This window comes from Heterodontus francisci, chromosome 41, assembly GCF_036365525.1.
Source record: "Heterodontus francisci isolate sHetFra1 chromosome 41, sHetFra1.hap1, whole genome shotgun sequence".
Taxonomy (NCBI): Eukaryota; Metazoa; Chordata; class Chondrichthyes; order Heterodontiformes; family Heterodontidae; genus Heterodontus; species Heterodontus francisci.
Window position 1 is genome coordinate 19415374 of NC_090411.1, and position 13039 is coordinate 19428412.

General features: G+C 40.0%; 1 protein-coding gene across 1 annotated transcript in view; it reads right to left on the reverse strand.

The window, feature by feature from the left end:
• LOC137353296 (histone acetyltransferase p300-like) overlaps positions 1-13039 on the reverse strand; it is a 125565-nt gene that overhangs the window by 83226 nt on the left and 29300 nt on the right. The window contains exon 2 of the mRNA XM_068019407.1: positions 6394-7109. Within this exon, the coding sequence (XP_067875508.1) occupies positions 6394-7109 (716 nt within the window). The remainder of the gene's footprint in view (positions 1-6393; positions 7110-13039) is intronic.

Below are 13039 nucleotides of genomic sequence, written 5' to 3' on the forward strand. Positions count from 1 at the left end.
CCACTATAAATTGTCACTAGTATAGGTAGGTGGTAGGGAAATATAGGGACAGGTGGGGATGTTTGGTAGGAATATGGAATTAGTGTAGGATTAGTATAAATGGGTGGTTGATGTTCGGCACAGACTCGGTGGGCCGAAGGGCCTGTTTCAGTGCTGTATCTCTAAACTAAACTAAACATGTGTGGAATGGGGGGTAGGGAAGGGAAAGAGATTTATCAAACAAGTGAAACATCCCGCAAACCATACACATTCCTACACAGTACAAAGATGGGATCCTTTACTGCAGATTTTTCTTGCTTTGACACCTGAAAGTACCCAACTCTTGCTGGGGTACAGGTCCAAAGGCACCAACTGCCCTACAGTACCATGTCCAAGTGGACACCCTAGCATGAGTTCAGATGTCGAGTAATGCAACAGCAAACCGCATTACTGTAGCACCTTTAACATAGAAGAACACTCCAAGACACCACAAGAGACATGAGGAAAACTGATGTCCAGACAAAAGAACAACACTGAGGGGTAATCAGAAGTGTGGTTAAAGAGACAGAGTTTAATAGAGGGGGAAAGACAGTAAGGTTTAGGCAAAGAATTCTATTTAACAAGCTATTCAACAGTGGGGGTGCAGTGCTGCAGTCAAGCCAGCTCCTGAGAAGCACTTTCCAAAATAGCTTACTGAATGTCAAATCAGGGCAGGAAGCTTAGCAGATTGCCAACCCGCTGCCCCACTTATAGAACATACCTGTCCAGTCTTATATTTTGGAATGCAGAAGCAGACAGCACCAAGGCCGTCAACCAGAAACCTCTTTTGCAGTGGGGACGGGGGAAACACAACAAAATGTCTGAATGCCAAGAATCTAACTTCACAAGTTCCAGCATAAAGAAGGGGTTCCAAACACTTTGGGGTTTGTCTTCAGATATATTGTAAAATTAGCAGTTACTGCTGCACCAATTCCAAAAATTTACTTTAAATACAGAGTTAACAATCACTTGCTGAATGAATGTTGCTGAAGCATGCAAAATATCACTTGCTTGTTTGCTGGCACTGCCTTGTAATTTCTTAAGAGCTTTGTGTTCACAAAATGTCTTTAAAATTGTCTTCAGCAGCAGCATCACTTCCCCGGAGGGTTAATTTGTACAAAAAGAGTTAAAATATATACATTTTCATAATTAGGAGGGGTGAACAGTTAAACACTATGGACAGGTTGACTTTAATATGATGTTAGGAGTATGATAAATATTTTCTTGCAGGTATTCCCATTACAATCTTACAAGTTAACACCTATCAATGTGTGATGCACAATACTGGTACTAATGAGGTATTCAAGGTGTGAGAGAGGTTGGAACAAACAAAAGACCCCATTCTCATTGCAATCTACATTAAACTCTCACATAAGATAAAGTGAGCTACTAACCTTTTAAGATTTATAAAACATGAGAATTTAACTTAGTCATAAAACATAAATTAACTCAGGTGGTAAAGTACTGTGTGTCAATGTCCTTAACTCTTGAAAGCTGAGTATGAGGTATGAAAATGTACACAGTTTCAGAACTTAAGTTTCCACTTTTCAGAAATGGACAGACCAGACATTCTGATGTTTCTTCTTAAAATGACTGCATCATAAGATTTCAGGTTCAACCTTAGACTGTGCTTAATTAGTTGATCTCAGCAGCTGGGATGCCTCAGCTTTTCAGGGATAGGAAAGGAGTAAAAAGTGAGGATTCCTACTCCTATTTAATGACCCTGACTGCAAAGTGCAGATGCTTTGACATTGGGCTTGGCTGTGCAGCTCCCCGAAGGTCAAATAGCCTGCTTACACGTCATTTAGGCACACTTTTGAAAATTGGACATTTGGACGAGGTACTGAGGATAGCTGAATTATGTGGAATTGCACACAACTCAGCAGTTTCATAAGAGGTAACAGCTGAAGAGAGGAAAAAGTTGTTAAAAAACAAATGTCCACTTTGGCAAGATGGCAGAGTGCTGTGAAGGTCTGTAGAATTATACTTCCAGAAACAGTGCCTTCAGAAAGAAAAAAAAGGAAATAATGTAGATGATAACTCATTTATGAAGCTTAACTTACTGAAATTAAAATGTTAGTGATGACAGGCACAAATATACAGTTACAGGATCCAGCTCACCAGTTTAGAAGTATGTGTTATATTATAAGCATTAGTTCATAGAAAATAGGGTACCATCCCATCATTTGTATCAAATACCCAAGACTAGAATATTTAATAAAAATTGTAATAGTACTTAAACAGCTTTTTATGAAGAGATTTATCACTGATACTTATTGCTGTTGCACAGCGACTTTCATGCTATGCTGTTAAGAGCATATGCAAATTATTATTTCAACATTAATTCTGAAGTTATCATGGTGATGAAACTTTCCAATCTGTAACTGGGAACAATAGCATTGAATATTTGAAAGTAGAGTGTATTTCTGGCTCAGTAGTAGTATTCTACAACTCCTAGTGCATGAACAGAATTCATGTGGCAGACACCTCGCCACTGAATTTTATTGAACTATTCCTATTCTTTTTAACAGATATTTAATATCTCTTTAAATTAGTAACAAAATGCTCATGTTTATTGGGGATGGGAGGGGGGAGGGGAGAGAAGAGAAAGGAGAAGAAAAAGACAAGATTTTCTTGGACTAGATGAACAACAGATGGTACCTGCACCTCTGTATAAGAACAAAGGATGAAAAGAACCCCCTCACTGAGCTAAGCAGCCAACAGCATGCTAATCCAGGCCCCAGATTCACGCTTAGCCACTCAAGTGAAAGAGAAACTGCTCCGCCCAGAGCACACTTTCATTGTTTAAAAAGAGACACTCTCCCTTAGGAACCAACAACTAGAGCAACAGCTATTTTCTTCATTCTACACCATAGCTGTTACAAATTCACTGAAGTATCTGGCAGGCAGCCATAAAGACGGGGCTAAAGTGTGGCGAGTCGAAGAGACTTAGTAGTTGGCAGGAAAAAAGACAGAGAGCCAACTGTGTAACAGCCCCGACAAACAAATTTCTCTGCAGCACCCGTGGAAGAGCCGGTCACTCTAGAATTGGCCTTTATAGCCACTCCAGGCGCTGCTTCACAAACCACTGACCACCTCCAGGTGGTCTCTCGAGATAAGGAGGCCAAAGAATAGAATGCACACAAGCAGTCCTCATTCCCTTTGTATCCTTCGAAAGCACACAAAGAGGTCAGAGAAATGCACGAAAGCCAAGACTTCCCTTTTATTGGAAGGTGATTAGTATCCAATTAGTTCTCAGCTAGGTAGAATTTCAATATTTGGCACAGTTCAGCTAAAAGATATAAAATATTTAGAAAGAACAAATCAAATTTAATAGCATGGAAATTAAGAGTTTACTTCAATTGTAAACTTTAACTCTTAGTTGGGCATTCTGTGAAGGCAGATGATGTTTGGATTACATTATTCTATTTATTTATTTAGAGATACAGCACTGAAACAGACCCTTCGGCCCACCGAGTCTGTGCCGACCAACAACCACCCATTTATACTAATCCTACATTAGCCCCATATTCCCTACCACATCCCCACCATTCTCCTACCACCTACCTACACTAGGGGCAATTTACAATGGCCAAATTACCTATCAACCAACAAGTCTTTGGCTGTGGGAGGAAACCGGAGCACCCGGCAGGTAGTAACTTCTGCAGCTTCCATTTTATATTTTCGATCCCCATTGTTTCTTTTTCATGCTCGCAGATTTGTCAATGGGGATTGAAAATATAAAATGGAAGCTGCAGAAGTTACTACCTGCTTCTGATACATTTCCTTGTTGGATAAGTGAGACGGGTTGCTCCATGGACATGTTTATGGGCACTATTAATGCTGATTTAATCTGTCAGAAAATTTAACTTGATCAGTACAGGCCATGGATTTAGTTGAAGTTGCCCTTATGGCACTCTAGATGTCTTGAGTGTAAATGTGTTTTGGTTTTCTAATGGGTTATACCTGTCTTTGCTAATTTCTATCGAGAAACCATTAATTTAACAATTTTTTAAAAATTGAGTATGAAATCCTGTTTAAGGATATTTGATCTTTTATAAAATTGACAAATATGTGGGCATGAAAAAGAAACGAAAAAAAATCAAATATCCTTAAATTAATGGTTTCTTGATAGAGATTAGCAAAGACACGTATAACCCATTAGAAATCCAAAACACATTTACACTCAAGACATTTACAAGAGTGGCATAAGGACAGTTTCAACTAAACCCATCCCCACATTTTTGTTTCCCCACTCCCAAGATGACTACTCATGCTAGGTTGCTGTTTCACATTCAGTCATCGATGACCACTAAGTACCATACAGGCATTTCTCTCCACCCATCGTCAGTCTACTGAGGCTTCACGTCTGAACTTACACATGAAGGATGGGTGAAGTATTGAAGGGCTGCTGTATTACAACACAAGATATTAATTTCAACAGCATAAACAAGATTTAGGAGAGGCCGAAATAATATCTTTAAGTTTCATGTATTGCTTTTCTCTTCCACCACCTCAAGTTAAATAGGCTGTACTCATTTTGCTATCACTGGATTAGCAATAGGCTGGGATAAAGTGTTCCAACTCAATATTCAACAGCTAATTTTCTTATAACTATTGGTACTTTTTGGAAGCTCTACTTTGTTTTATATTCGATGTTTGTCAATTTTAAGACATAATATTTGGATTGGCAGTCCAAAGTAAACTTGAGGTCGGGAGCCTTTGCTTCCACTGCCTTTTAAGGAAGAGAATTCCAGAGTCTTTGAATATTTCTAAGGCAGAGGTAGATAGATTCTTGATAAGCAAGGGAGTGGAAGGTTATTGGGGGTAGGTGGAAATGTGGAGTAATCAGTTCAGCCATGAACTAATTGAATGGCGGCACAGGCTTGAAGGGCTGAGTGGCCTACTCCTGCTCCTAATTCCTAAGTTCGTATGTCAACAAGTTGTAGAATCACAAATTAGAGAAACATAACTTGAACAATTTACGTAGATGGGTTGGAGAAGCTGGATCTGTTCTCCTTGGAGAAGTGTAAGAGGAGATTTGATAGGTGTTCAAAATCATGAGGAGTCTAGACAGAGTAGATAGGGAGAAACTGCTCCCACTGGCCAAAGGATCTAGAACTAGAGGGCAAAAGGAGCAACATGAGGAAAAACTTTTTTTGATGCAGCAAGTGATTAGGATCAAGAATGCACTGCCCGAGAACTTGGTGGAAGCAGATTCAATTGAGGCCTCCAAAGAGAACTGGATAATTATCCAAGAAAAAAATTTGTAGGGCTACGGGAAAAAGGCAGGAGAGCGGTTCTAGACGAGTTGCTCTTGCAGTGAACTGGCACGGACACGACGGGCCAAATGCCCTCCTTCTGTGCTGTTATCATTCTATGTCCATACACAACATAGAATGGACTGTTATTTGAGGCCTTAAGTAGCAGATGGAGTAGCCATCCTCTCCTCTGTAATTTAACAATTAAAGGTCTATCTCTTGCTTGGACCTGGATCACTGTATACAAGAGATTGATCTTAGTCAAAATTATTTCAATTTGTATATGCACCAGAGCCAGAATGTCTGGATTGCTTATGATGAATAAAGACAGTAATTCTTTCAAAAATTTCAACATAAGTACCTTTAAAACTGAACAAAGTGCTGATACAAAAACAGTGCACAGCTGAAAACAGTTGAGCAAAAACTTAGAAATTGGACAGAATACATGTCAACCATTGGCTTTAAGTGAAAATGAAGACTGAAAAAGTATTTGCTAGATGTGCTATTTTGTGGCTCCTGATATTTTATTTTAAAGTTCAAAAGTTCCCAATTTTCTCCTCTCCTGAAAAACCAACTGTTGTTCGAGTCACCCTCTGCTGTCTCAGCCAAGTAACCATCCTTCCTGCGTAAGCAAAAATAGTGACTTTCAGCAGGCTATTCCTATTGTAAATTATGACTAAGCCCAATCCTGGCCCCATCAGACCAGCAGCCATTAAATAGTGATCAGAAGAAAGAACCCTGGTTGACTTTTCCAATAGCTACCCAAACAAGTAAGGTCAAACACAGCACTAAATATTGACCAGCTGAGATCAGTTAATTTAGCATAACTTAACTTAGGTCCTCTTTATGACAGTTTAACATTGGACAATCATTTTAACTGTTGGTCATTGTGCAGCCTAATTCCCAACTTGCAATAGAGACTAATCAGAAGTCTAAGATGGATGAACTTATAATTGTAGGAAATTGAAGGGGCAAGTTTGGCAGCTCCATGCACTACTAAAAGTTTCAAATGCCGTTGGTGTAGAATTGAGTTAGACTTGCCACATTTCATCAGTGTTACCTTCATTTTGACATCAACATATATTCTTTAAGGTGCAAAATGTTTGGTTCTTACCTTGCTCATTGCCCCAGGTTGAGGTCCTTTGAGACCCGCTGCCATCTGAGGTGATCCCTGGGATAGCGTATCTGCAAGTAGGTTGTTTGTGTTGGACATGCCTGGGCTCGAGTACTGCACGTTAGGTCTGCCTCTTCCAGCACCAAGAGAACCATTCATTACTTGTCCCTGTATCATGCCCTGAGCATTGCCACTGTTCATTAGGGCTGGATTCATATTAGCATTCATGCTCATCCCAGCTTGATTGGTTGGGCTGTTTACACCAGGAATCAGACCTGTTGCTGACGTATGAAGCTGATCGTGTTTCTGTGGGTTCACAGACTGCGGTGTTGGAGGTCTCTGGTTTGCTCCACTTGCTCCCATCCCTATATTAGGAGGGGATGTAAGACCACCTTGAGTTAGGGGGCTCTTTACCATACTACTTAAGCTTCCTATACTGGGGCTATTCTGTTGACTTTGGCTACCTACTGACTGCACTGGACTATCCATGGAGCGTGATGAGGTACCACCAGAGCTGACAGCCCCATGTCCCATGTTGATACTGGAACCACTCCCTCTCAGAAGTTCTGACAGTTGTTTGTGCTTTGAGGCAGCATCCTGCACCATGCCAACCCCAGTAAGCTGAGCCAGGTCACCACCATTGGTCAGTCCTAATGGATCTGAACGGATCAGTTCATCTGGTAAGTCATTCTCAAGATCAAATAAGGATCCAAAATCTGAAAAGAAAACAAACACAAATTACAAATGACTTCATTTTCAGGTTGTCTGCAATGGCAAGTATTCTCATTCTTGTTTTCTACACTCATGGAACCACCTGACCATGCACTGCTTGGAACAAGAGGAAAGGTTGGGGTGTTGGGGGGAGCGGGAGAAAGGAGGTCCTTGACTGCTACTAAAGGTGTTGTAGAGTGGCAGCAAGGAGGTTTGAGAGCAATGTGCAAATGCCACATTCAGTCTCTGCCTTCTTTTCCTCCTCCATCTTGGTGAAGTTGTTTCTACTTCGCACCTACCTAAGCAATGCAGGTCCAGATTGAGAATTCATAGGAGAAATTAAACTGCATAGCTCAACTATGTAAAAACATGCATTTGTGTTCTAATGTGGTGCATCAATGAGCCACCAATTGATTATACTTTGTTAAACGTTAACAGATCTGACAATCATACATAGATGCTATTTTTTTGAATGTAAGGAATTTGTATAGCATGGCATGGCATGGAACAGCACAATGTGAACGATAAAAATTCACTACAGTAAGTTAAAAATCCACCAATTTATTTTGTAATGTTATAAATCCCCTTTATAGTACGTTGTTTTCTTGCACATCCCTTTTCTCTTAGTCTGTCCAAGCTGTACAATTTCTGGAGCTGAAGGCAGCTTTCCTGTACCCAAGGTTGAAGATAATACTCCATCAAACTCCATCCATCCATTCCAAACGGAGAAGCATTTGATTGATTATTTCCAGTAACAACCATGCTCAACTCAGGAACTTTCTAATGTTCCTAATAACAGATGCAACCCCATGTCCAATCATTCCACAGCGTGTTAATACTTCAACGCAGTGCCAGTGACACCGAAAATCTGGGAAATTTTTACTGAAAGTTGCTATCCAATATGGTTTCCCATTTCTGCCGCAGCTAATTACAAGTTCACTATGCATCTCAATTCAAACACTACACCACAATACGACGTCATCAATATTAGTATCCATCAGTGCATTATGCTCAGCTTCATAATTGGAAACTTCCAAATGTTCACTAGATCAAAAACTAATTGTACTACCCTGCTCTCTCCCTCCAGAGCCCCAGTTTCAAATAACTATCCTTAAAACCTATCCCGTAAAAATATGCAATGGTCTCTGCCTCAACCACTCGCAGTGGCAAAGCACTCTATGCTTCAACAATTCTCTGTGTAAGTACACTTCTAATCTCTGTATCCTTACTCTCTTAGTAACTACTTTAAATTTATGATTCCTCATCACGTTGACTCCCTGACCAGAAGAGTCTTTCCCTATTCACTGTCAAAACTCTTCATAATTTTAAAAATTAAAACTGATTCTTAGGATTCTCAGCTTCAATGGAAATAGACCCAAATCTCAATTCACTCTTCATATAGCTTCCCATCCAGAGTATCATCATAGTGACTATGACATATGCTCTCAAGACCCTCTTGATAGAGGCACCTAAAACTATTCACAATATTCGACTGTTGCCTGATACTGTGCCTTTGTACGGCGGAGAGTTTCATCTGTTGACCTTTTATTATTAAAATAAAAACACCCAGTTTGTATATGTTCTGATACATTTTTTTCTTTGCTACTTTATTCCTCCATTTATGAAACACTCCAAAAAAAAACTTTCAGAAATGTATCTGAATTCTTGGTGTCTGTTTATCCACACCCATCATCTTTCCATTGAGTGTATACTTCCATTCCTCAACATTCCTCTCAAAACGTATTATCGGACACTTATTCATATTGAACTACATTCACCATTTCTACTAAACAGCCTCCCTGAAATCTTTTTCAGTCTTTCCCATGTTCGTCAAACATTCTTCTTTTATGTTGTCAGGAACTTTTTAGGTTTGTATTCCCTATACCTAAATCCAGATCATGTAAATATAGAAAGAGCAAAACTAGATCCAGCATTGAACCCTGGGGTATACCACTTCTGGCTCTTTCCAATCTAAACAACACTGTTTACCCTAATTCTATTTTCTGTGATTCAGTTAACATTCCATCCATCCTCTTTCAACACATGCTTAAATTTTTCGAACAACCATTTTGCACCTTTTGAAAATCCAAATACTGCACACATCTACTGCATTCCCTTCACCTATCCATTTCTGCAAAAGACACCATTAAATTTGTCAAACAGTACTTGCCTTCAACAAAGCTGTCAACACTCATGCATTTCCAAATACTCATTAATTTTATCTCAAATTATGGACTCCAAGAGTATTCCCCCAACTGACAGTAGACTAACGAGTTTTTGTTACCCATTTCATCCTTCTCTCTCTTCTTGAGAAAAGGTGTTCAACCAGCAACTCTCCAGTTCCACAATTCAATGTGCATACACGAGTAAGATTAAACAATCATGGCCAGAGCTTCCTACTCTCAATTTATTTCAACAATCTAGGTTGTATGCCATCACGGCTCACTAACAGCCACATTCAGCTCTTACTTTTTCTTATAGCCAATTTCCTTTTCACAGTTACCTCGAACAATTGTTCTATATTTATCTTGAGCAGTCTTACATTCTCACTTCCACCATTATTTGTGGAATAAAAATCAAAGTATTTAGTTAATATGGGCACTTTATTAATTATACATTCTCAATGCTGAGTAGTCCTAACCCCTCTCACTATTCTTTTGCATCTTATATCCTCATAAAGCCTTTATCCGGCACACTCATCTGACGTGCACCATTTGTTTTGCATCAGTCAACAACTTGTTCTTGATTTGGCTGGGGGCTGGCGGCAGCAGGGGGGGGGGGTGGATCGGGGAAATAGGAAGACGACAGGAGAGAAATCAACAAAACAGGTATAGTTTGTGTCTTCCCGCTACAGTATCATTCAGTCAGCTACTTTTAATGCATAATCCAACTGAGTCATGAAAAAGCCTCAAACACCCCCATTGTGCTGGCTGAAGAAACTATGTGGTGCAATTGACACTCTTATTGATAAGAAAAATTCCTATCTAACAGTACCATGGGAGTATCTCCACCACATGGACTACTGAAGAAGCTGGCTCACCACCACCTTAAGGGCAATCAGGGATGGGAAATAAATGCTGGCTTTGCCAGCCTCACCCCTATCCCATGAATTCATAAATACATGTGAAAATACATTCAAATAAACGTTAATTCAAACAATTTTTCCATTAGGAAATTCAGTCTGCTTTGTACCTGCCCTAGGGAGATTCAAATCATTGTAGCGGCTCTTGAACCCAAAAGAAATGGATAAGTGGCACAGGACATTGGCCTTAGTTTACTTCCCTGCAGTAGCAAACATCTCGAACAGGGTTGTCCAACCTTTTTGGACGGAGGGCCACACTATGATTTTTGCTCAGCCCAGGGGGCCGATAAACAAATTTCAAAAGATGAAGGCATTAAAAATTATCTTAATAAAAACAAATGTGCATTTCTCATCACTATATTGCAAACTGATTTAGTGACATACCTGGCATTGTTTTTGCTTGCGTAAGTAGTCAATCTCTGCCCACACACGATGTAGTGATGCAGAGTATTCTGGATATCCATTTGTCAGGAGTGATCTTGATCTATCTCCCTGCCACCCTCTCTGTGTTCTCTCCCCCCAGTTCCCCCCCCACCCACCCCCACTCTCTCTCTCTGACAGTTGCACTGAGTGGGAGAGCTCAGCACAGCAGCTTTGTGCTCGGTTTGTTTAAAAGCATCACGCTAAGTTTCACATTGGACAGATTCGGGGTTTATCAGCGGGCTTTTAAAAAAAAAAGTCAGAAAACCCCGAATCTGTCAAAGTTGGGAAGCGTGTTCCTGCTTCAGCAGCTGTCATCTGTGAAACTGACAGCGTGATGTTTTTAAAAAGGCCGCTTTGCAAGACGACGACAATGTGAAATTTCCCATCTCCAGTTACAGAGCCCTGGCAAGGATAAGGACGGCTCCGGGTACAGTTTGCATCCGCGGGCAGGATGGAAACCTTTGGCCATATGTCGGACAACCCTGATCTAGAAGATGGGTTCAGCCACTTCCTGACAGAGGGACCATTTACAGAATCTACTGCATTGCCACTAAGTTCCACCAAGATATTATTCCATGTTAAATGGAACTGAGAGATGCATCTTCTGGACTCTACAGAATTGCAGATTTCCTATGAATTCCAGCTACACAGACATAATCCTCCTTGCCATCCTTGTTAAAAGAATAAGGCAGTAGAGGAACAAAGGAATTTAAGAGTCGTTATGATCAAGACGGGAGGAGTGCACTGTTTATTCTAGGTCCACTTCTCCACAGGTCACAACATATATTTAAATTTTTTCCCACTTACCAATACGAGCAATCCTGGACTCTATTTTTATCCCAGAATAAAAGACACCAACCAGAAACAAAATTATCAGTTTATTATAAAACAAGTCTTAACCAGTAATGACGTAAAGCATAAACACACAGATTGAAATATTTAAGTTCCCTTTTTACCGTAGCCCCTCACACACACATACACCGGTTAACTGGAAAAATAAAAGCAAGTTTTGTTTTTAGAGCTCTATTACAGACAAAAAAAAACACACTTGGGCTGAATACTTGCTCATTCTTGAAGAGACAGCAGACAAGATATCTTGTGTTCCAAAACTGGCATACAGCCTGGCAAGTACATGTGGACGGGTCACTGGGATCTTTTAGAACAGTTCTTTTCAGGCGGCGTGGAGAATTAGTTTAACAGACTTTTCTTCAAATATAGGAGATGAGACGAGTTGACACAATGGACTTCTCAGGGCCTTTTAGAGGGGTGCTGGAAAGCTGAGCTAGGTTGTGGTCTTCTTCTCTTGTTGGAAGTTCTCTTCCTTTTTATATAGTTCTACCCCAACTCAAAACAATTCAAAAGGGAAACTGACAACAGGAGATCAACCTGTTGACCTCCATCAATCTTGACCTGTCACTTCTTTGTAAACAACTTCTCCAGGTGTCCAAAGTTCTCTGTTGTTTATTGAGCTGGAAGTCAGGTTTGTTGTTGTTGTTGCTGAAAGTCAAGTGGTTTCCTGGAAAGGCACGTTTCCCTCAAAAGACCTCTCCGTGCCAGTTTCAGAAAAAATTTCCAGGGACTGTTTTTCAAGTTCAAGTGGCCTTTACATTACCTCCTTTGAAAACCTCAAAGTTTAACATTTCTTCAATCTGTCAAAAAATGAATCCTCAAAAAACATACTTAACAAAACAGAGGCACTTTCGTAACAGAGTATAGATGCACAAATCACTAAAAGTAGTGACAGGTTAATAAGGTCATTGAAAAAACAAAAAGCACTGGGGTTCATTTCTAAAGAGAAGAATTGAAAAGCAGAGAAGTTATGTTAAACTTGTATACAGCCTTGGTTAGACCACATTTGGAGTACTGTGAACAGTTCTGGTCTCCACATTATAAAAATGTAGAGGCTTGGAGAAGGTGCAAGAAAAAAAAAGGATTTGCAAGGACGATATCAAAACTGAGACATTATGATCTGTTAGGAAAGATTAAATGGTCTGGGCTTTTTTCTTCTGAAAAGAGAGGGGTGACCTGATAGAGGTCTTTAAGATTATGGAAGACGTAGAGAAGATATTTCCACTTATGAGTGAGTTCAAAACTAGGAGTCATAAATATAAGATAGTCACCAGGAAATCCAATAGGGAATTCAGAAGAAACCTCTTTACCCAAAGAGTGTTAAAAGTGTGGAACTCACTTCCACAAGGTGTATTTAAGGCTGATAGCATTGATGAATCTAAGAACACAAGAAATAGGAGCAGGCCGCATGGGCCCTCAAACTTGCTCCCCCATTTAGTAAGTTCATGGCTGAATTTCAACTTCAATACCACTTTCCCGTCCTATTCCCATATCCCTTGATTCCCTCAGTGTCCAAAAATCTACTGCTCTCAGTCATGAGTATACTCAATAACTGAACATCCAGAGAACACAAGCCTACTC